The sequence below is a fragment of the Plecotus auritus genome, assembly GCF_963455305.1.
Source record: "Plecotus auritus genome assembly, chromosome: 4".
Taxonomy (NCBI): domain Eukaryota; kingdom Metazoa; phylum Chordata; class Mammalia; order Chiroptera; family Vespertilionidae; genus Plecotus; species Plecotus auritus.
Window position 1 is genome coordinate 362,307 of NC_137775.1, and position 22,162 is coordinate 384,468.

Here is a 22,162-nt window from a genome sequence, read left to right on the forward strand (position 1 = left end):
CCTGGACCCCAGGCCAGAGGGGAGCCTGGGCCCTCGGAGCCTCCAGAACGAATGAGGGCATTGACATGGGGTCGGAGCGAGAGGTGACCCACCTTGGCAGCCACGACAGTTTGGAAGCCCTTGTGGGCTTGGTGGGGACCTGAGGGGCCCGACCTCTCCGAGCCTGGGGCCTGGGCTGCCTCACCCGACCGTGCTGTCGGCACCCCCTGCTGGCCACCGCTGAGCTGCTTGCTGAACGCAGCGTCCTTCTCTACTGCACCCCTGGCTGGCGGTTCCTGTTGGCGCTGAATTGGCACCAGGGACCATCCGTTGAGAGGCTGGGATACAAAACCTGACTGTCCTTCAAATGACCTCAAACAGAGCATGTTTTCAAAACGCTCGCAGCGGGGGTCTTAGGCTCGGCTGCTGCAGGCGATAGAAACTCCCCTCCCCTTTGCCTCAGTTAGCTGCGTGCTGGCTCTCCCCCAGAACGCCTCGGCCTTGTCTTCCAGGCGTACCTGTACGAAGTGGGCTCCAGCACCTTCTCCCACAGGCTGCCGGGGCACACGGACACGGTCAGCGGGGTGGCCTTCAGCCCGTCCGCCCCTCAGGTACAGTCTCCCAGGCCAGGGGGCCCCTCCCCACAGGTGTCACCCCATCCTCCGTGCCTGTCAGACTTGGTTTTGGTGAGTTTTGTGCCACGTGAGACCACGTGCCCGTTGTGGTTGCGCGCGGGGAGGCGAGCCGGAGGAAGAAAAGCCTCGGTGCCTCCTTTGGCATGAAGGGCTCCGCACGCGGCGCTGCTGGGCGGAGTGCGGCTGGACCGGGCAGCTCTGGGCGCCCAGCCGGTCGGTGGCTCTGCAGTGGGCACTGGTCAGCGTCGAGGGCGGGAGCAAGGATACCCGTGCAGGACCAGGGCGGGAGGGGGGGGGGACCGGCTCAGGGAACTGGCACGGTGAAGAGAGGACGACAGCGGCTGCCGACCAGCCGAACCGAGCGCGTGGCCTGTGCTCACGTGCAGAGGGAGGGCTCCGGTGGGAGGCGTGGAAACGTGGGCATCATGGCGAGTCGGGAATATGGGTTTCACTCTGCCTCTTCAAGTTCGAAGCTGTGACTCGGAGAACGTTCTCGTGCGTGTGCTGTGTGCACGCGGGACCGCGGGCTGCTCTGCGGCTGCTGGCTGGCGCAGGCGGGTCCTGTCCGCACAGGCCAAGGGCAGTGTCTGGCGCCACTTCTGCCGCCTCATCTAGTAAATGTTGGAAAATGCATCAAGCTGTCCTGCCGGTGACCACAGAGCTCCCGTGGGGGCGGGGGCGGGGGCGGGGGGGAAGAGCCAACCTCCGAGGTGTCAGGAGCAGGGACGGGGAGGGGTGGGCCCTGGGCGCCCAAGAGCAGCAGAGGCCCAGCAGCTCCCAGCGTGCTGCCCTCCCCTCCCCTCCCCTCCCCTCCCCTCCGGCTGCGAAGGTGGGGCCCAGTCCTGCCCCGCAGGGCGCCCCTGCCCAGCTCTCCTGCGGGCTCGCGAGACAGGAGTCACCGCTTTGAACCTCCCGCCAGTCTGCCCTCCACCTGGCAGGGAGGGTCCTTTAATTCCTTCCAATGAAGCCAACCTGTGGACGTGGAAAACAGGTGCTCTTTCCTCCTGGTTTGGATTTTACATCTTAAAACAAGGAACAAAAACCTCATTTTGACTAAACTCAGCCTTAAAAATTATGTTGATGGGAACGATTTTTGCTGCCACATCTACTTGACCAGTTTTTCCTGCCTTTTTATCTCTGGTCTTTGGCCCCTGAATCCCCCGTTGTTGGAATTTGCCTGACGGTCTCCGTGGAAACAGCCTGGGAGAGCTCGCAGGCACCGGTGGGCAGACGCCAGCTGGGAACACAGGCCTGTTGTGTCTGATGTCCTGCTGAGCACGCGAGGCAGGCAGGGACCAGTCCCTCTCCACCCCAAGTGTTTGCTCCTCTCAGACCTGTGTGTACCCAAGGCTGCCCGCAAGGGGCGTGGCCAGCACGCGCAGGGGCGTGGCCAGCACGCGCAGGGGCGTGGCCAGCACGCGCAGGGGCGTGGCCAGCACTCGCAGGGGCGTGGCCAGCACCTGCATGGGCGTGGCCAGCACTGTGGGCCCCTTTCTCTTGCGTTTAGCAGAGTGTGTCCTCTGGGTCGGAGTCCGTGGCTCCTGCGCTGGCTGCACTCTGGGAAGCTTGCTGAGCCAGTGCCTGTGCTCTGGAGACCCCTGAGTCAAAGTCTGTCCTGGCCGTGGGCGGCCTGGTCCGAGGTCCCGGGTGGGGGCTGGTGAACCCTCGCCTCGCGGGTGGCTTCCTGCCATAGCTTTGTCTTTGCTCGCGCCTCTGCTGCCTCTTGTGCTTCCGGCCCTGTTCTCACGAGACTGCTGTCCCTCAGCCTTTGCCAGAAGCTCCAGTCTGTCCTCCAGACCCAGATGCACCTGTCCTGGTGTTCCCACCGGGAGGCCTGCAGCCCCTCCTGCCCAGAACTTGGAATCCAGGCCAGCTCCTCAGGCCCCATCTGACCCCGAGACCCGTGACCTGCGTGCTCAGTGCCGGGCTGGGGCCTGCACTCACCGGCTGAGCGGGGCCGGCGAGCCCTGCGGACTCGGGAAGGTGCCACGTGCCCAAACGCAGGTGCGCCCTGACCCCGGCTGGCGGCTCTGTGGTTAGGAGCTGCCCAGGGATCCTGAGGGAGACGGCCTCCTGCAGGGCCCAGGGCGCCCTCACTGAACCAGAGCTCAGTGCTCCTGTCTGCGCGGAGCCTCTTGGCTGCTGGCAAGGACGTTGTGAAGGCGGCCAGGACGCTGGCTGCGCGGGGCTCGCTCGGGGAAGCTGTTGGCCGCGAGGGCGGTGGCTGGTCCTCATTCGTTTGAAGGAACGCGGGCCCGAGGGAAGGCTGTGGGCTCCATGGAGACGCGAGCTGGACCTGGGGGCGAGCGAGGAAGCTGCGGTCATCGCTCATTCGTCGGGAACACGCAGCGCAAACCTGCCTGCAAACCGCACCCCGACCTTCCCCTCGGCTCCTCTGTCGCCCGCTCCCCACTCACCAGAAGGCAGGCGGGGGAGGGGCTCAGGTCTGGGTGGTCCTCGGTCGGGCAGACAGCACACGGCTCAGCCGTCACGCCGCATGTCAAGCCCCAGCGCGCTTGGCTTAAGCTGCGTGAGCACATCTGGGGAAGTTAACGCGCCTCATTTCCCAGGGTACGGTGGGCGCCTGGAAAAGGTCTTGCTGCCTTTAACTTTGCCGTCGGCTTCCGTGATTTATGTCAGATCGTAAGGGAGAGAAGGAGAAAGACTTTCTAATAGACGCGTCCACTTTCCCCCATTGTGCATTTAAGTATTGGGAGTACTTCCTGGAATTCTTGTGTCACTCTCGCACCTCTTATGGCCAGACCCGATAAAACCTAGCGATAGATGTTTGATCCTGAAGGGAGTTACCGAAGGGGGAGGGGGTGCCAGCCTGCCCTGCTCCTCCTCCCACACGGACGCGGGCGTCTCTGCTCACTGTGCTGCCCGCCAGGCCAAGCGGAGAGCCTGTCGTGCTGGACGGGCCACAGGTCACTGGGCTCCGTCGTCTGCAGCCCGGTTCTCGCAGAGCAGCCCCCGTGGGGCGCCTGAGCCCGCCGGCTGCTTTTCCACGGTCGTGCTGGCCTCGCGTGTGACTCAGTGTTCCACCTGTGAGCCGTGACCTGTTTTGTTTTCTAGAGAAGTCACCTCGTGAAATGAGACTTTGAGCGGCTCACAGAAGAACTCAAAGACGTTCATAGACATATTGCATACGTAGATGTTCTCATGGATGGGTAGGAGATACAAATAACTCCAACTTCTACCGGGATGAGCAGTTTGTACGCCTGGTCGGCAAACTGCGGCTCGCGAGCCACATGCGGCTCTCTGGCCCCTTGAGTGTGGCTCTTCCACAAAATACCACGTGCGGGCGCGCACTGCAGTGCGATTGAAACTTCGTGGCCCGTGCGCAGACGTCGGTTTTCGGCTCTCCAAAGAAATTTCAATCGTTGTCCTGTTGATATTTGGCTCCGTTGACTAATGAGTTTGCCGACCACTGCGTTAGAACATCTGAAGTTTCAAAGTAGGGAAGTGAGGAGTCAGGGCTGAAGCTGAGCCGGGAAGAAGAGAAGACCCAAATGTCTAGACTCCGGACGGAAGGGGGACGTGGCTGCCAACCCTACCAGGAAACCGAGGAGCTTGGATGACGGGGAAGAGCCCTAGGAAGACACAGGTTGTGGGAAGAGATCAAGAGTGAATAGAGGATTCAATAGTTGTATAAAAGTAAAGACATTAAATTGTGATAAATAATAATAACAAATGTTCACAAAGCAAATCCCAGGATGAGATGACGTCATGGTGACCCCACTAGACATTTAAAGGAGAACTGATCTTGCTTCACAAACTCCTCCTCAGTCCCTGAGGTCAGTATCACTCGGATTAAAAAATCAGCAGAAAATTAGACAAATGTCTCCTAAAAATAGCTGCAAAAATCGTCAGCAAATTATTAGCAAAGCCAATCCAGCCACATGTAAAGGTTACATGCCATCAGCATGAGACTTACCCCAGGACAGAAGGCTGGTGTAACGAACAGAAATTAACGTGCGTCACATCAGTAGATCATCTGACAGATGTGAGCACCCATTTAGGAAAGACTCAGTAACGGCAGCGATAGGACTGCCTCAACCGATGCCGCCATCTCTGACACACTCACGCTGGCGCTCTTAGCGTGAGAGACAACACTTTCCCCCAGACGAGGAAACAGGCCAGCCGTCCACACCCACCACTTCTCGCGACTGTGCGGCAGTTCTCCTCCAGATCCACACGTGCGCACACGCTCCCCCAGAGGCCCAGGGCCAGTGGTGACTCGCCGTTGCGTGTGGGGTTGTCGGCTCCCTCAGGCGTCGGGTAAAAACAAGCTCTGGTCATTGCCGTGGAGGGGCCCGGGGCCTCTTCCGCCCAGGTCGCCCGTGAGAGCAGAGTTCCTTTCTGTAGCCATTGCGTGTGGCCGCATCATGATGGGCCGGATGTGGACCTCAGCATTGCGTGTGACCTCGTCGTGATGGACCGGATGTGGACCTCAGCATTGCGTGTGGCCCCATCGTGATGGACCGGATGTGGACCTCAGCATTGCGTGTGGCCCTGTCGTGATGGACCGGATGTGGACCTCAGCATTGCGTGTGGTCCCGTTGTGATGGACCAGATGTGGACCTCAGCATTGCGTGTGGCCCCATCGTGATGGACCGGATGTGGACCTCAGCATTGCGTGTGGCCCCGTCGTGATGGACCGGATGTGGACCTCAGCATTGCGTGTGGCCCCATCGTGATGGACCGGATGTGGACCTCAGCATTGCGTGTGGCCCCGTGGTGATGGACTGGATGTGGACCTCAGCATTGCGTGTGGCCCCGTCGTGATGGACCGGATGTGGACCTCAGTGTTGTGTGTGGTCCCGTCGTGATGGGCCGGATGTGGACCTCAGCGTTGTGTGTGGTCCCGTTGTGATGGACCGGATGTGGACCTCAGCGTTGCGTGTGGCCCTGTCGTGATGGGACCGGATGTGGACCTCAGCATTGCGTGTGGTCCCGTCGTGATGGACCGGATGTGGACCTCAGTGTTGTGTGTGGTCCCGTCGTGATGGACCGGATGTGGACCTCAGTGTTGTGTGTGGTCCCGTCGTGATGGGCCGGATGTGGACCTCAGCATTGCGGGTGGCCCTGTCGTGATGGGACCGGATGTGGACCTCAGCGTTGCGTGTGGCCCTGTCATGATGGGACCGGATGTGGACCTCAGTGTTGTGTGTGGCCCTGTCGTGATGGGGCCGGACGTGGGACCTCAGCATTGCGAGTGACCCCGTCGTGATGGGGCAGATGTGGGTCCCAGTGCAGGCGGTTTTGCCTCTGATTTCGCCGTCTGACGGGAATGCCTGACCTGCTAAACCTGGTCCTCGCCAGGCCTGCTGTGTTAGGGACCCCAGGTCGCCAGTCAGGCCCCGCTTTGTCAGGGACCCTTTTGGCGATGGGCAGGCTCGTCCCCTGGCCGGACCCTGTGTCACTCCCTGCAGGACGCGGTCGATCCCAATCACCTTGGGGCAGGGAGGCGGCTCGTATATATCCGTGACTTGCTCCTCTAACCGCACCTCCCGTTTCCTCCCACATACACCCCAGTCACCCTAACGCGCTGGCCTGTCCGTGTGCCGTGTCCCTGCACACGAGAGCCTGTGCAGATGCTGCCTCTGCTTCTGGGGAAACATCTCCCCTCCCTCCCCACCCAGCTCCTCTCGTCCTTCAGACGCTGCCCCACGTCTGGGCTCCCCCCCCCGCCCCCCCCTCCCGTCCTCTCAGGGCGTCTTCTGCTCCACCCAAGCCCCTTCCGGAGCTGCTTGGTTCGTGGAGCCAGTCCGCTCTGCGCGGTCACCTCGGTGAGGTCAGTGGTGCAGTCCAGCGCTCTGTCCACACACGCCATCCGCACATGCCAATCGCACATACCAATTGCACACGCTGCTCACACACGCCACCCGTGCACGCCACCTGGGCCCAGACCTGGGTGTCGGATTGACGTCATAGTTGGGTGGCCCCGGTGACAGGCAGGGTCGCTCCCCTCCCAGGTGTCCCTCCGTCCCAAGCAGCTGGCGTTTCTCCGTGGCCTGTCCTGGGGCCTGGGCCGTGACATTGCTGGGCGTCAGCTTCCCCGCTCATCTCAGTGTTGTGACGCACAGGACGGCAGGTGACCGGTGGGAAGGAGGGAGGGGCCGTGTTCGCTGTGGCCCCTCGGCCATGGCCGTCCTCCTGGCCGAGCGGCCACGGGGTTTCCATGGCAGCGCGCCGGCCCGTGGGTGGGGCAGGGCGCCTGGGCTGCCAGTGACACATTTGCAACCGTTTGTGCTGCAGCGTTGGAGCCGAGGCCACGGAAGATGGTTCCCATTATCCTCAGTGGCGTGGACTGAGGTCTGGCCGGTCTGTTCTGATGCCCTGGCCCAGCCTCCGGCGGGCTGCGTGGCCCGGCCCCAGCTGGCTGCGGTCACAGCGCAGGAATGTGGCCGCTGGCGGGAATTCCAGCTCGGCCCCATTTCCCTGTAAGTGATTTATAGGCCCAACTTGAAAAATGCTTGTTGAAATAGGTTGCAGCATTTTAGCTCTCAGCACACAGGGTTCCTCTCACACATATTTCCTTGTTGTAGCTGTTGCCCAAGGCCAGGGAGGGCGGCGGGTTATACACCAGCCACTGGCTTCTATTCCAGGGTCACTAGTCAGCGGACAGCTATGTGACACCGAGGAGGAGGCACCACAACGCGTTGTCCCCAAAGCCACACGGACGCGGCCATTGCCTGTGGGACCGACGGGGCTCAGCGGCGGTGACTCATCCGGGGGGCCGGCCGGCGCTCGCTTCTCCTCCACTCACCCAGAGCTGGAGCCGAAGGAAAGGCGGTCCCGTCCGACCGAGGAGTTCGGTTCCGCCAGGATCCAGTGCGCAGCCTCTGCGGGCATCGTGGGGAGTCCAGAGGCACCCACCCCGGGGACGCCGTGGGGTCATTCTAGCTTCAGAAGTGATGTTATTTCTAGATGGTTCCCCCTTCTTAAAGGGCCAGTAGAAAACATGCACGAGAGACACAAAGCTAGCACACAACCGGGGAGCACAGCGTCTGCTCTCGGTCGCTCGCTTCCTGAGCACAGAGGTCGCCGCTAACACATGTGTAAACTCGCGGGCTTTTCCCAAACATGTGCGCGCACAGGCGTGTACAGACACAGACACGTGCACCGACTGGTTTCAGCCTAATTTCCCACCCAATGGGATTTGGTACTCGGCACGGTCGTCTATCGAATTCACACTCGAGAGGGCCTGGCTGTGGGGCCCCCCGCGCACACTTGGTGCTCCTGTGGCTGTTTCCCAGGATGCTTTCCGACGTGTGACTGCCGAGTCGGTGCCCTCACGCTTGAAGAGCTTTTAGCAAATGTTGCTGAGTTCCTCTCACAGGCTTGGGTCCCCTTGTTCATCTGATGGAGAAGGAGGGAGTGCCTGCAGCGACCGGTGACAATTGCTATTTAAAAGTACTGGTTGCAGGCGCAGGCGCAGGCCCGGCCGGCGGGAGGGGCCAGCACGGAGCGCCCCTTTGAGTTCATGCGGGCGAATCGCCTCCTTCCCCCCGCCCCCCCCCCCCCCCCCCCGCACACACGGCGGCCTCCAGGGGGCTGGGGTCTCAGGCCGCGAGCACACGGACTCCGCTCCATCTCCCGGCCTTTGTAGTCCACTTCCTGTGAATTACTGATCCGCCCTGTCTTTATTCGGATCAACTCCTTCCCATGTCTTAGCGATAATCTTCGTGTTTATGATATTTTGAAAGAAACCTAAGATCTGGGTTTTTTTTTTTATCAGGTTCAGGAGAACTTCCCTAAGAGGGTATGTTCGTTATATTTTCCTACTGTTCCGCGTGGACGTAATCTGTTCGTACATGTTTTAAATTTTACCTGGAACGTCACCGTGTGGCAGCGCCCCGTCACTCCACGTTCCTCGGGGTGCGCAGTGCCGGCTGCCGTGGGAGGGTCTCGGCTGCTGCCTCACACGGCCGTCCCCTCCCTCAGAGCCCGCCGGCTTTCATTGTGCGGCTTCACAACGGTTCTCCTCAACAGCCCCTTTTATACAGTTTTACTTAGTTCTTCCCCCAGAGGGAATGACATTGTGCGGCATTTCAAGTCTCTCTAGGAGCAGGGAGAGGCCCCTGAACCCACCACCAGCCCCTCACCCTCGCCCTCACCTCCGCGTCCAGCCCCCACCTCAGGGAGAGGCCCCCTGAACCCACCACCAGCCCCCTCGCCCTCGCCCTCACCTCCGCGTCCAGCCCCCACCTCAGGGAGAGGCCCCCTGAACCCACCACCAGCCCCCTCGCCCTCGCCCTCACCTCCGCGTCCAGCCCCCACCTCAGGGAGAGGCCCCCTGAACCCACCACCAGCCCCTCACCCTCGCCCTCACCCTCGCCTCCGCGTCCAGCCCCCACCTCAGGGAGAGGCCCCCTGAACCCACCGCCAGCCCCCTCGCCCTTGCCTCCGCGTCCAGCCCCCACCGCCCCCGGTCACTGCAGCCAGTCGAGCGGCGTTCCATCTGTAAGTGTCTCCGAGGCATTTATTACGGAGCTGGTGAGACGTAGCTGACATGGCACGAAACCCGGCCCTTTAACGGTGCGGTGCGGCTGCTCTGACCGTGTTTAACTTTGTGCGACCGTCAGCACTGCCCACGCCAGACACGTGACCCACAGAACCCACACCTGGTGGCAGGCAGCCCCGCGCCCGCCCCGGCCAGCGCTGATCTGGTCTCCGGGACCCGCCTTTCTGGACGTTTCCGTCCGGGACGTGCCCTTGGTGCCGGCGCCGTCACTCAGACCCACCCACGGGGCAGCCGCCTTCCCCATGGCTGGAACACCGCGTGGTACGGGGGCCCCTCTGCTCCTCCCGCTGTAGATGGCTTCTGGGTGACTTCCGCTGTCGGCGACGCTGAGTGGTGGAAGCCACTGTGAAGCTTCACGCACGCGTTTCCGTCGTCCGCACGTCGCGCTCGCGGGTGGATGCCCTAGGAGTGGGCCGCTGGGTCCTGGGTGCTCTGTTTTAACCGCTCGAGGAACCGCCCGACTTTGCGCCCCGCATGCCGCACGAGGTCCCGAGAGCCCCACGGAGCTGCCGGCACTGGTGCCTGCCTGGGTTCCCCGGGAGCCGTTCTGGGGGCGCACAGCGGCAGCCCGTGGCTTCGATGAGCGTCCCCTCACGACGAAGGACGTTGAACACATGTCATGCGTTTGATGGTCCATAGCTCCTTCGGAGAAAGCCTGTCCTATTCCAGTTCTTTGGAGACACAGGCGGGTGTCCCACCCGTTAGTAGAAGGGGGTTCTTTCCTCCAGTGAACGGTCCTGACCGTTCGATGTGACCGTTCGATGTTAATTGCTGGGTGCCCAGTTCCATCCCAGGCTCCTGGGTCCGTCCGTAGGCCACGCCGCGCCCCGTCGTGGTGACCGTAGCTGGGCAGGAAGTGCTGAAGCTGGAGGGGTACCTCCCCACCGGTTCTTGGCTCTGCAGGGCCCCTGGCATCTCCATCTGAGTTTGAGGAGCAGGTTATGGTTTTGTGTCTACAAAGGAAGTTGGGGTTTTGATAGGGATTGCACTGAACCTCGAATTCAATTTGGAAAGGAATGATTAGTGATGATACTGTTTTCTAGTCTGTGAAATGGGGTGTTTTCCTACTTACTTAGTTTTTCCTTTTTGCAAAAAGAAGAATTAGACCTTTAATAAATTAAGACATTAGAATTATTGTTTGTGGCATATATGTTAAATAGACATCTTCCAAAACATCAGTGAAAATGTAGGAAGTGAAACGAGGTATTTATGAACAAAGGTAGGGATATCTGAATGAGAACCACGTCCGTCTCAGAGGGGAAGAGTCACAAAAGCCTGCTGGTCTGCTAGGCTCCCGAGCAGAGGGCCCCAAGCTAAGTGACTCGAAGTAACGGGAACACGCCACCTCAGTTCTGGAGGCTGGACTTCCAGACCAACGGGACCGAGAGCAGGTGACCTTCCTCTGAGGAGGCGGGTTCTGTCCCTCCCCCCGGCGGCGGCGGCGGCGGCTGACGGTCTTGGTGTTGCTTGGCTATGGCAGACTTCCTTGTCGTGTTTCAGCTCTGAGCGAAAGCTTTCAGTCTTTCGTCATGAAAGACGATCTTTTTTCACCAAGAGGTGCGAGCCGTGTCCCCTGCCCTTGGACACGGACGACAGGCGTGCTGTGGGGTCTCCAAGGCCAAGCCAGAGGGGCCCCGGCAGCTCCTTCGTCGTCTGCTAGAATGTTCCCTCGTGGACGCTGAGCCTCCGTGAGAAGCCCCCCGTGCCGAGGGCCTGCGGAGAGGCTGTGCAGGCCCCCCCGCCCTTCTCCCCCCAAGCAGGTGCCCCCCGAGCAGGCGGCTACACCCCTGGGGACCCTCACCGTGCAGCCGGGAGCTGCCGAGTCCCCACCTGGAGCCCCACCCCACCCTCTGAATCATGAAATGAAGAAAAGGGTTATTGTGATGCAACAGTAAGAAGCTGAAAGACCTTTTCTGTTGTCTCGCACGTTCTCGACTTCACGGAGAGGTACTTTCTTAGTCAAGCTCCTTTGCCGTGAGAATCGGTGGTGGCTTTGCCGTCTCTGCCATCACCGTGACTTAGCTTTCCACGTTCACGCTCCCGTCTCTTCACCCGCTTTGTTTTTGGACGTAGAGACGCCGTCGGGCCGGCCAGCCAGGCAGGTTCCTGCACCTTCCTCTGAATCAGACGTGGGCCCAGCCGCTGTCTCTTACGTCTCAGGAGGCACATCCACAGCCTCTCCCTCTGTCTGTCTGTCTGTCTGTCTGTCCCTCTGTCTGTCTGTCTCTCCCTCTGTCTATCTGTCTGTCTGTCTCTCCCTCTGTCTGTCTGTCTGTCTCTCCCTCTGTCTCTCTGTCTGTCTGTCTCTCCCTCTGTCTTTCTCTCTCTCCCTCTGTCTCTCTGTCTGTCTGTCTCTCCCTCTGTCTTTCTCTCTCTCCCCCTGTCTGTCTGTCTGTCTGTCTCTCCCTCTGTCTTTCTCTCTCTCCCTCTGTCTGTCTGTCTGTCTGTCTCTCCCTCTGTCTTTCTCTCTCTGGAGAGACTCACGAGCAGCAGCGCCCTGATGATGAGCAGGTGACCTTTAACGACGGGTGCTTGCCGGGACCCCGAGAATACGCTGCATCACGTAACACGCGAGATCAAGGCTGACGAGGTTTGAGATATGCTTGGCTGTCCCGTGGTCATTGTCACACGGGAAGCCGCGTGCCACGTGCTGACCCACAGGGAGCGCGGCAGCCGGCACACGCCCTTCCTGGCGGTCTCACGGGGAGCAGGAGGGAAAGGAGCCTGAGTCACCGGCTTCCACAGAAGCCTTGGGGGACGGAAACGGTAGCATGAGGCTCCCTCCGCAACCCGCCAGCAGTGCGAACGCTCCCCACATGGCAGGGTGGGCAGGGCCTTCAGAGGGTCAGGCGCTTCGTCACAGACTCCGCGTCTTCCCCTCGCCGCTCAGCCATTTTCACATCCTACCCTGATACCCGCCCTCTAACCTACTTTAACCCACTACGAACATTTTATTTTTATATCAAACAATTTTAAGGAAGGAAAAAGGCTTCACATTTTTAGACTCAGTTTTATTGCTAATTTGTTTTTATATTTCTTTTTTAAAATTTTATCTTTATTGTTTAAAGTATTACAGATGTTCCCTTTTCCCATTGACCCCCTCCCCACTGCCTGCCCCCCCCCAGGCCTTCACCCCCCTGCTGTCTGTGTCCGTGGGTGATGGGTAGATGCACACACGTTCTTTGGTTGATCTCCCCCGCCCCCCCGCCCTGCCCTCTGAGATCCTCAGTCTGTTGCATGTTTTTATGTCTCTGGATCTATTTTGTTTGTCCATTGATTTTGTTCATTAGATCCCACACATGAGTGAGATCATGTGACACTTGTCTTTCTCTGACTGGCTTATTTCACTTAGCACAATACTCTCCAGGCCCCTCCAAGCTGTCTCAGAGGGTGAGAGATCCTTCTTCTTTACTGCTGCGTAGTGTTCCACGGCCTTTTATCCACTCGTCTATGATGGGCACTTGGGCTGTGTCCAGATCTTAGCTACTGTACATTGTGCTGCTGTGAGCACAGGGGTGCATACAGTCTTCTGATTGGTGCTTTGGGTTTCTTAGGATATAGTCCTAAAAGTGGGATCTCTGGGTCGGATGGCAGTTCCATATTTAGTTTTTTGAGGAAACTCCACAGTGTTCCACAGTGGCTGCACCGGTCTGCATTCCCACCAGCAGTGCACGAGGGCTCCTTTTCTCCGCGTCCTCGCCAACACTTGTTGCTTTATTGATGGCAGCCGTTGTGACCGCCGTGAGGCATGTTGCTAACATTTTAGACCTGCATTTTGTCTCAGTTACTAGGAGGCCTTCCCTGTAACGGCTTAGGTGCTCCGCTTGCTACACCAGGGACGTCCTTAAGAATAGGTTGTTTGGCCTTTAATTTTAGGGCTTTTGGCTGAAAACTTGTGTTCACTGGATCGATACGGGTTTAAAATGATGGGAGGGAAGTTCAAAGACTAGCGTGTCATTGAGAATCGGTCTTTCCCTCACGCGGCTGTGGGGATGCTGGACAGGCCCAGGAAATTACCGCAGAAATAAACAGCGTGAGCAGCCACGTGCCGACAGGACCCCGAGGCACGAAGTGAACTCTCATCTACCTTCCACCCAAAGGAGCGGGAAGCCAGCAGCCGCGGCGACGGGGAGGCCCCGGGAGTCTAGAAAGAACCCTGTTCCCCGAACCCGCGCCCGGTGCGTCCCGGAACTCTTCACCGCGGGAGGCCACCGTCTGTCCTGGGCCGGAGGGTCGTCCCCCAGCGGAGCGTCTGGCTGCTCCCAGAGTCCTCCCCGGCACCGGCGCTGCCCAGGCCCGATGGAGCCAGTGCTTTCGTCACATTGCTGTGACCGCTGGTCACGCGGCCCTAGCTGTCCGAGGTGCGCAGCCCGGCCAGGCCGCCCGCTGTGCGTCGGGAGCGGCTCCATCGGGGTGGCTGAGAAAGCTGCTCGTCGGAGTCGGACCCCTGGACTCGGGTGAACGGCACCTTGGTCCTCCGGGGTGTGGGTGGATGGAGGCAGGGGTGCAGGAGGGGACCCCCGGACAGCGGGGACAGCGGAGTCAGCGCCGGAGTGGGTGTGGACGCCGCCCCGAGTCCCACACACCCACCTCCCACTGGGCGAGCACAGCCCACGTCGCCTCGGGCCCGGAGTTCCTCTGTGGGTGTGGGTGTGGGTGTGGGTGTGGGTGTGCGGCCTGGGCGGTCCTGCGCTCCTGCACCTGGACGTCCCGGGGAGGGAGCACCGCCTGGGTCCCCGCTGGGCGCTGAGTCACCGCCCGTCAGTCCACCCGGCAGAACCCGGGCCGGAGTTACTGGAACCGCCACGGCGGGAAGCCAGAGGCGACCACAAAGCGTTTCCACGTGTGGGACCGGGCAGCGCGGCGAGTGGAATGTTTACCCTGGATCCGGCGGGAGGAGCGGAATTCGTGGAAGTCGGGGCGCTCGGCGGGGCTGCTCCGGGGCCATCTGGGGAGCAGAGCTGCTCGGCCCGAAGCTCCCAGGCTGAGCGCAGCCGGCGCTCGCTCTGATCCGAGGGAACGGCCTCAGCGTTTCTCCCCGGGAGCCAGCGAGCCGGGCAGCGGTGCCCGCGGCGCCTCCCCACCCGCCTCTGCCCCCGGACGTCTTCACGTGGAACCTTCCAGGCTCTCAGTCCAAAGTAGCCCCCCCTCCCCTGTGGGTGTGGCTCCCGGAGGGCCCTGCACGAGGGTCCCGCCTGGCCCAGCAGCAAGGAGTGTGTGTGTGTGTGGGGGGGAGGGGGGGGCAGAGGCGGGGTCCTGTCCAGGCAGAGGTGGGGACCCGGGTCCTGTCCGGCGGCACCTCCGGCACCGGCTCCCCGTCTCGCCTCAGCGGGAGCCTCAGGACGTGAAGCAGCCGGGCTTGTCCCGGGGATCACCTCCGTCCCCCTTGAGGTCAGGTGGCCTGAGCGAGATCACGTGTCCACAGGAGCAGATACCGGGAAATGATGGAGGATTTGATGAAAGGAAATGAAAAACATAACAAGGGCGTTGAAATGCCTCAGGGGCAGGCACTTAAAGGGCCGGGACAGGGATCTCCCTTTAGCTTCAACCCGACCCGATGTGGGAGCAACTCCTGCAAGAGGGGGACGAGGCAGAGGCCGGGGACACCCCACACCACGCCCCGCGGCCACGGCTTTACTGGAGGGACGGCTGTGGCCTGGCTTTGCTCTTCTGGCTCGTTCCCCGGGCCCGGCCCTCACCCTCCGCTGGGCACCCAGAGCCCCACCCAAGTCCACCAGGCGTCCAGGCAGGCTCAGCCCCCCGCAGAGCCCCACCCTGTCCCCCGCCCTGTGCTCCCCGCCCCTTCCTGACCCTCTGAGTGCGCATCTCCTCCCATTCCAGTCAAAGCAGGGTCCCCCGCTCCGGTTGTGGGGTGGAGGGTGAGTCCCTGCAGGAGGTGCACTGCCCGCCAGGCCCCCACAGCCGGTGCAGGCGACCCTCCGTCCTCCCAGGCCCCGCGCAGGTGCCGGTGCTTCAGCCCATTTTGTAGATAGAAACGCCAAAGCCGGGGAGGCTGCCTGAGCCAGGAGGTGCCCCCGCCCTGGGGCCCTGGGCGCTCTGCACAAGGAGCGAGGACAGTTTGGGTCCCGAGCAGCCTTCACTCGAGAGAGGGCAGCTGCTCCAGCCACTCAGTCCTGTCAGCCCGAAGGCAGCGCTCAGAGGATGAGGAGATGGCCTCAGCTCGGGGGGCGCTGAGAAGTGGGGGGCTGGCGTGGCTGTGGGGGAGATTACCAGGGAGCAGTGACGGGCGCCGTTAACGAGGGTGGCACCTGTGTGGTTAGAACTCACAAGTCCGCTGCATAGACAACCTGGGCACCGCCTGGGCACCGCCCAGCTCACGGCCCTCCGCTCCCGTCTTGTGCCCTGACCAGGAGCCGGCAGGACCTCTTGGTGCCCAGTTCACCGCGAAACCAACGGCGCCCCGTCCCGTCTGCCGCGCGGCGTCTCCTGGCTCCAAGCGGACCTGTTTTGTGTCCCTGTGTCTCTCGGGGCTCCCCCCCCCGCCTCCCCGTGGCCCATGGGGCTCCATCCCCACGCGCCCCCCCTCTCCACTGTCACAGATACACCCAGGGCGTGAGGCCCTGAGGGTAAAGGTCAGATTCATAGACCGGGTCAAAGGAAACGGGGAAGGAGAGCTAATGCCTTTGTCCGGAGGGCTATGTGGGTCCCCTTCTCCGGGTGGCTCAGGGTGTGGGACAGACAAGCCCCCCTCTTGGACACGGGGCGGGGGGGGGGGGGCATTGTTGCCTCTGACGCAGGCCAAGTAAAGAACATTCTTAAAGCAGCTTTGCCCCGTCATGAGGGTCAGGGTCTCGGGGGACCTGCAGGTGCACAGCCCGCCTCGTGCTAATGCTGACCCACCTGCACCCCCAGCAGGGCGGCTGTGCCCGGGGCCCTCCTGCATCCCCCCCCACTCCTCCCAGTAGGGCGGCTGTGCCTGGGGCTCTCCTGCACCCCCACTCCCCCCTGCACCCCCTCTGCTCCCAGCAGGGCAGCTGTGCCCGGGGCCCTCCTGCACCCCCCTCCAGCAGGGCGGCTGTGCCCGGGGGCCCTCCTGGACCCCGCAGGGCGGGACTCAGCCACCAGCCCGGGGTCCTCAGAAGCCTGGTCAGGGACAAGCACTGACCCCCGTGCCCGGGGCCAGCTCCCCGGGCCACAGTGTTGCTGACGCGGTGCCATCCTGGCCAGGGCACAGCTTGGTCCCAGGCCCCTGAGGCTCTCGTCTCCGCATGCAGGGGCTGTGGGTTGGTGCCACAGCGCACTCAGGCCCCTGGCCGAGGTCCAAGGCTGCTTAGTCGAACACCCGCGCCTCCAAGGGGTACAAGGGAGGGCTGCTTCCTTCACAGTGCTGCTCCCGGCCCTGTCCCCCCAAACCCAGCCCTCTAACCCCCAACTCGGTCCTCCTGTGGGCCCCCCCCCCTCCCCGACCTCTGACGGAGCTCCCTGCGGCCTGGGCATGCTCACCAGGTCCTCCTGCCCCTGAGCTGAAGGGCTGGGGGCCTAGGACCTGCTCAGCTGCCCCGGAAGGAGGTGGGGGGGGCAGCGGGGTGGGCAGGACTGGCTGGGGAGGGGACTGAACCCACAGGAGGGCGGGCACCCGTGACCTGGGAAGGCCCGGTGCTGCCCTGAGCCCGCGGTGGCTCACCGCGGAGACCTGGGGTGGAACTGGCCCTGGGGACGCTCTGGGCGTGGGAGGCGGGCACGGCCGAGGGGCGGGCAGGTCTGTGCCGGCTGCTTGATGCAGCTTGGTCTGTGTCGCCGACCGGTGGTCCGTGAGGTCCGAAGGGCTGACGACCGCTGTTCTAGACCATTAACACGGGGGACGTGCCCGCAGCCCCCTCCCCTCACGGCCTCCCAGTGACGGAGGCCGAGCTCACGGTCTCTCCTCCTCCACAGCTCGTCACCGCCACCCTGGACGGCAAGCTCCAGCTGTTTGTAGCCGAGTGACGCTGCCCTGTGCCGCCGGGCCCCGACGTGCGGATGGGGCGGGGCCGCGGGCTCAGGGCCCGGCTGGTGCTGCTGCGTCTGTGCCCACGGCCCCGGTTCTGCTTCTCACGGGACCCACGGACCCCCGGTGCTGCCCTTCCACGCAGCTGATGTTCCCCAATAAATAGCCTTGTATTTGCTCACAACCGAGACTCTGCAGAGGGAGAGTGAGAATGAGAGAGAGGGATTGTGAGAGTGAGAGAGAGAGATTGTGAGAGTGAGGGAGTGAGAGTGAGAGAGAGGGAGTGAGAGAGAGTAAGAGAGAGTGAGAGTGAGGAGGGAGTGAGAGAGTGAGAATGAGAGAGTAAGAGAGTAAGAGAGTGAGAATGAGAGTGAATGAGAGAGAGAGAGAGAGAGAGAGTGAGAATGAGAGAGTAAGAGAGTGAGAATGAGTGAGAGAGAGAGAGAGAGAGAGAGAGAGTGAGAGTGAGGAGGGAGTGAGAGAGAGAGTGAGAATGAGAGAGTAAGAGAGTGAGAGAGTGAATGAGAGAGAGAGAGAGAGAGAGAGAGGAGGGAGTGAGAGCGAGACAGAGACAGGTGGAACGGGAGGGTCTCCCTTCGCGGTGGTGAGGACGAGGTGCCAGCCCTGACCACCCCGCGTTCTGCTGGGGCACCGGCCTCTCCGTGGCCCCCGTGTCTGCAAGGTTTGCTCTGGGCCTTCCGCCCACGGTGCTGGCAGAGCCAGTGCGGAGGCCCCTCCTCAGACACCGTGGTTTCCAGGGAACCGCACACGGCCCGCCTCTGAAGGTGCTCGTCTCCAGGATGCTTCTAGAACAACCCCGACCCGTGTCTGACACCTCTGCGGCGGCCTGGCCTCACCCGGGAGGCCCAGTGTCACCCACCCATCTGGGGACCCAGGGGCTCCTGTCCCCCTGGCCCCTCCCCCCCACCCCGCCCTTGGGTGCGCCTGCCATCCCTGCCCAGGAGACACCACAGCTCCCGCCCGGCTCCTGGTCGTCACACACACCGTAGTGCACACACTTTTCCTGTGAAGTTTGTGAGAAGTAAAATTCAGAATAACTCATTTTTTTTTCTAAGATTAAAAGTTACCCAAACATTTTTATTCACTTACAATATTCCATTTATAAACATTTTAACCTTTTTTAATATTCCACGTGTAAACATTGTTTCCCACTTATAAATTTCCCCTTGGAAAACCCATGTGAAGGCATTCGTTCCACATACAGAATTCACGGGCGGGCGAATCGGGCCTCCGGGTGGAGCGGGAATGGGCAGGCCGCACCAGAGTGATGGGGACCTCGATGAGAGAGGCCCCACGGGCTGCTTCTGGGCGGGGATGGGGATGGGGATGGGGATGGGGTGGGGAGGGCGCAGAGTCCGGGTGGCCCGGGCTGTGGGAGATATCGGGGGTCTCCACCAGTGTCAGTCCGTGGGGCGCAAGGTTTCACGTGATTTCTCGTGTCCTCCGCCACCTGCTGGGGCCCCGGGGAGGGGTGGGGGGCGCGGTTCAGCGGCTTGCTCACCCCCAAACTGGCCTCTGAGCAGACGTGGGGTTCCCTCCGCTGAGCTATTTATAGGCACCTTTACGGGGACCCTGGGCTGGGCCCCAGGCCTGAACCAGCGTTCGTCTAAGACACGACCTCAGTCCTGCTGACCCGGAACAGTACCCAGGAAACGTGCCTGTCCCGGTCGGTGTCCCGGTCGGTGTCCCGGTCGGTGTCCCGGTCGGTGTCCCGGTCGGTGTCCCGGTCGGTCGGTCCCCGCCTCCGCGTGTCCGCGGGGAGCGGGAAGCCGGTCCGGAGGCGGAGCTCAGAGCAGCGCCACGGAGATGGAGTCGGACCCGCAGGGGCAGGAAGCCCTTGTCCGGCGTTTGCAGAACCGCGTACGTTTTGGGGTGTTTCATCCATTTTTGTTTGTTTCCAGGTATTTCACCGTTTTCCTTTGGGCTCCTCCCTGGGGAGATGGCAGGTCAGGCTCGTCTCTGTGAGGCCCGCTGCCTCGGGCGGGGGCCTTGGGGTGACGTGACCGCAGATTTGCTGACTCGCGTCGTGACCGGGCAGGGTCTGTCCGGGGAAGGTTGTGCCCCTGCGGCAGGCGCCGTCCCTGGGGCTGCTCTGGTGTCTGTCTGTCTGGTCGGCGCTGTGTCCGCGCTGGGCCCACGGAGGACCCGCCCACGGAGGAGAACCCGCCCACGGGGGAGGACCCGCCCACGGGGGAGGAGCCGCCCATGGGGGAGACCCGCCCACGGGGGAGAACCCGCCCACGGGGGAGAACCCGCCCACGGAGGAGGACCCGCCCACAGAGGAGGACCCGCCCACGGAGGAGGAGGAGCCGCCCACGGAGGAGGACCCGCCCACGGAGGAGGACCCGCCCACGGGGGAGACCCGCCCACGGAGGAGAACCCGCCCACGGGGGAGAACCCGCCCACGGGGGAGGACCCGCCCACGGGGGAGGACCCGCCCACGGAGGAGAACCCGCCCACAGAGGAGGACCCGCCCTCGGAGGAGAGCCGCCCACAGAGGAGGACCCGCCCACGGAGGAGGACCCGCCCACGGAGGAGGACCCGCCCACGGGGGAGAACCCGCCCACGGAGGAGAACCCGCCCACGGGGGAGACCCGCCCACGGGGGAGGAGGAGCCGCCCACGGAGGAGGACCCGCCCACGGAGGAGGACCCGCCCACGGGGGAGACCCGCCCACGGAGGAGACCCGCCCACGGGGGAGACCCGCCCACGGAGGAGACCCGCCCACGGAGGAGACCCGCCCACGGGGGAGAGCCGCCCACGGGGGAGGAGGAGCCGCCCACGGAGGAGGACCCGCCCACGGAGGAGGACCCGCCCACGGGGGAGACCCGCCCACGGAGGAGAACCCGCCCACGGGGGAGAGCCGCCCACGGGGGAGAGCCGCCCCGGTGCACCAGGACGCAGAGGGCCGCGCTCCGCCACGGGTGCAGGTGAGCTAAGCGAGTGGTCGGCGCCGAGCGGTGTTTCATGTCGCATTTAACGAGCGGCGCCGGCACCCACCACCCGGGAACCGCGTGGTCAGACGAGGAGACGTGTCACCCCGTCAAGTGGCAAACCTTTCCCGTCCGCGGAGCTCACGCCACGGCAGGCAGCGTCCCCTTCTCTCCGGTTCGACGCCCAAGGGGGCGCATCGTTTCCTCTTGAGAGAAGCTGTCCCGGCGCCAGGGGAGACGCACTGGCCGCCGACGGGGAGCGAGCGCTCAGCCAACCGCACGGGAAACTCATCCGGGACGATTTTACACCCAAGTCGGTGGCCTCCTTTGCAGCCAAGTCAGAAGCAGGGTCGGGGGTGAGGTTGAGGGTCGGGGGTGAGGGTTGGGGATGAGGGTGAGGGTGAGGGGTGAGGGTGAGGGGTGAGGGTCAGGGGTGAGGGTGAGGGTGAGGGTGAGGGTCAGGGGTGAGGGTGAGGGTGAGGGTTGGGGTGAGGGTGAGGGTCAGGGCGTGTTGCTGGTGCTGTTCCGTGGAAAACACAAGGGAGTCTGTCCCAGCTGCTGCTGCTGAAACTCCTGAGTGGCCGGGACCCAGCCAGGGCAGGTGCACCACCTCCTGGGGTTTCTCGCCCCGGGACCTGCTTGTATGCGTCGCAGCCGTCCTCGGGGCCTGTGGTCGGTTTAATGGAGAATGCCAAGCACACGGTTCCATCCGCGGACCCTTCAGGTCCCAGTCTCCCTGGGATTGTTACACTGTGATCGCCGTGAATGAGCGGAAATAAACCCTTAAAGTCACGTGGGCGCTTCTGCCGTCGCTTTGAGTTCTTCCGAGACTCAACGCGCTCACGGTTTACGCCTGTCATGCCAGGTCCTGTGTTAAAATGAGCATGCATGCATCATACGTGAGGTGTGAGCCGTAGGCCCGCGCAGCCTGTGTGGCCAATGTCACAACAAACACAAGTGAAGACAAATTCTCCACGTTAAGAATTCCAGCCGCCCGACAGCATGACGCCAACGGGCCGTGGGGATGGAGGAGGAGGAGGAGGAGGGAGGGGGAGGGAAAGGGGGAGGTGGAGGAGGACGGGGAGGGGGAAGATGAAGAGGAGGGGGAGGAGGAGGAAGAGGACAGGAAGGGGGAGGAGGGGGAAGGGGAGGAGGGGGAGGAGGGGGAAGGGGAGGAGGGGGAAGAGGGGGAAGGGGAGGAGGGTGAGGAGGGAGAAGGGGAGGAGGGGGAGGAGGGGGAAGGGGGAGGGGGAGAGGGGAGGGAGGAGGAGGGGGAGGGAGGAGGAGGGGGAGGGAGGGGGAGGAGGGGGAGGAGGAGGAGGAGGGGAAGGAGGAGGGGGGAGGAGGAGGAGGGGGGAGGAGGGAGGATGGAGGAGGTGGGAGGGGGAGAAGGGAGGAAGGAGAGGAGGGGGAGGAGGGAGAGGGGGAGGGGGAGGAGGAGGGGAAGGAGGAGGGGGGAGGAGGGGGAGGGGGAGGGGGAGGAGGAGGGGAAGGAGGAGGGGGGAGGAGGGAGGATGGAGGAGGATGGAGGGGGAGGAGGGGGAGGGGGAGGGGGAGGAGGAAGGGAAGGAGGAGGGGGGAGGAGGGGGAGGGAGGAGGAGGAGGGAGGAGGAAGAGGTAGGGGAGGGAGGAGGGGGGGAGGGAGGAGGAGGGAGGGGGAGGAGAGAGGTGGTCAGCTCCCAGGTGGACCAGCGGGCTGATTTCTCCCAGGGGCTGTTCTGCGTGCTCACCGCCTGTACCAACCCCAGAGGCCGCAGTTAGTCTGTAAGCATGCATGTTTGTGTGTGTGTGCATGTGTTTGCACATGCATGTGTGTGCCCACGTGTGTGAACTTATGTGTGTCCCTGTGTGTGCATGTGTGAGCATGTATGTCCGTGTGTGTGCGTGAGTGAAGAAATTCTCGAAAATGAATACTTACAGCAAAACATATTCTGAACAAAAAAGTGAAAGAGAACCAAGATTTTTTAACATCCTGACAGAAGACCAAGTGATTAAAAACAGATTCCAGAAATCTGGCCGCTGCGCTGCAGCTATAAATTCTAGGAGATAAAAGAATGACAATCAGATAATGAGAGAAAACGGCTCCGACCGGCTGGCTTCCGCCGCGTCCAGGTGAA

At 62.4% G+C, this 22,162-nt stretch overlaps 1 protein-coding gene across 1 annotated transcript in view; it reads left to right on the forward strand.

The window, feature by feature from the left end:
- Window positions 1–17,264, forward strand: part of WDR27 (WD repeat domain 27) — a 44,724-nt gene extending 27,460 nt beyond the window's left edge. Inside the window, exons 24-25 of the mRNA XM_080665425.1 lie at window positions 492–590; window positions 17,041–17,264. Coding sequence (XP_080521551.1) covers window positions 492–590; window positions 17,041–17,091 — 150 coding nt within the window. The 3' untranslated portion in view covers window positions 17,092–17,264. The remainder of the gene's footprint in view (window positions 1–491; window positions 591–17,040) is intronic.
- The last annotated feature ends 4,898 nt before the right edge of the window (window positions 17,265–22,162 follow it).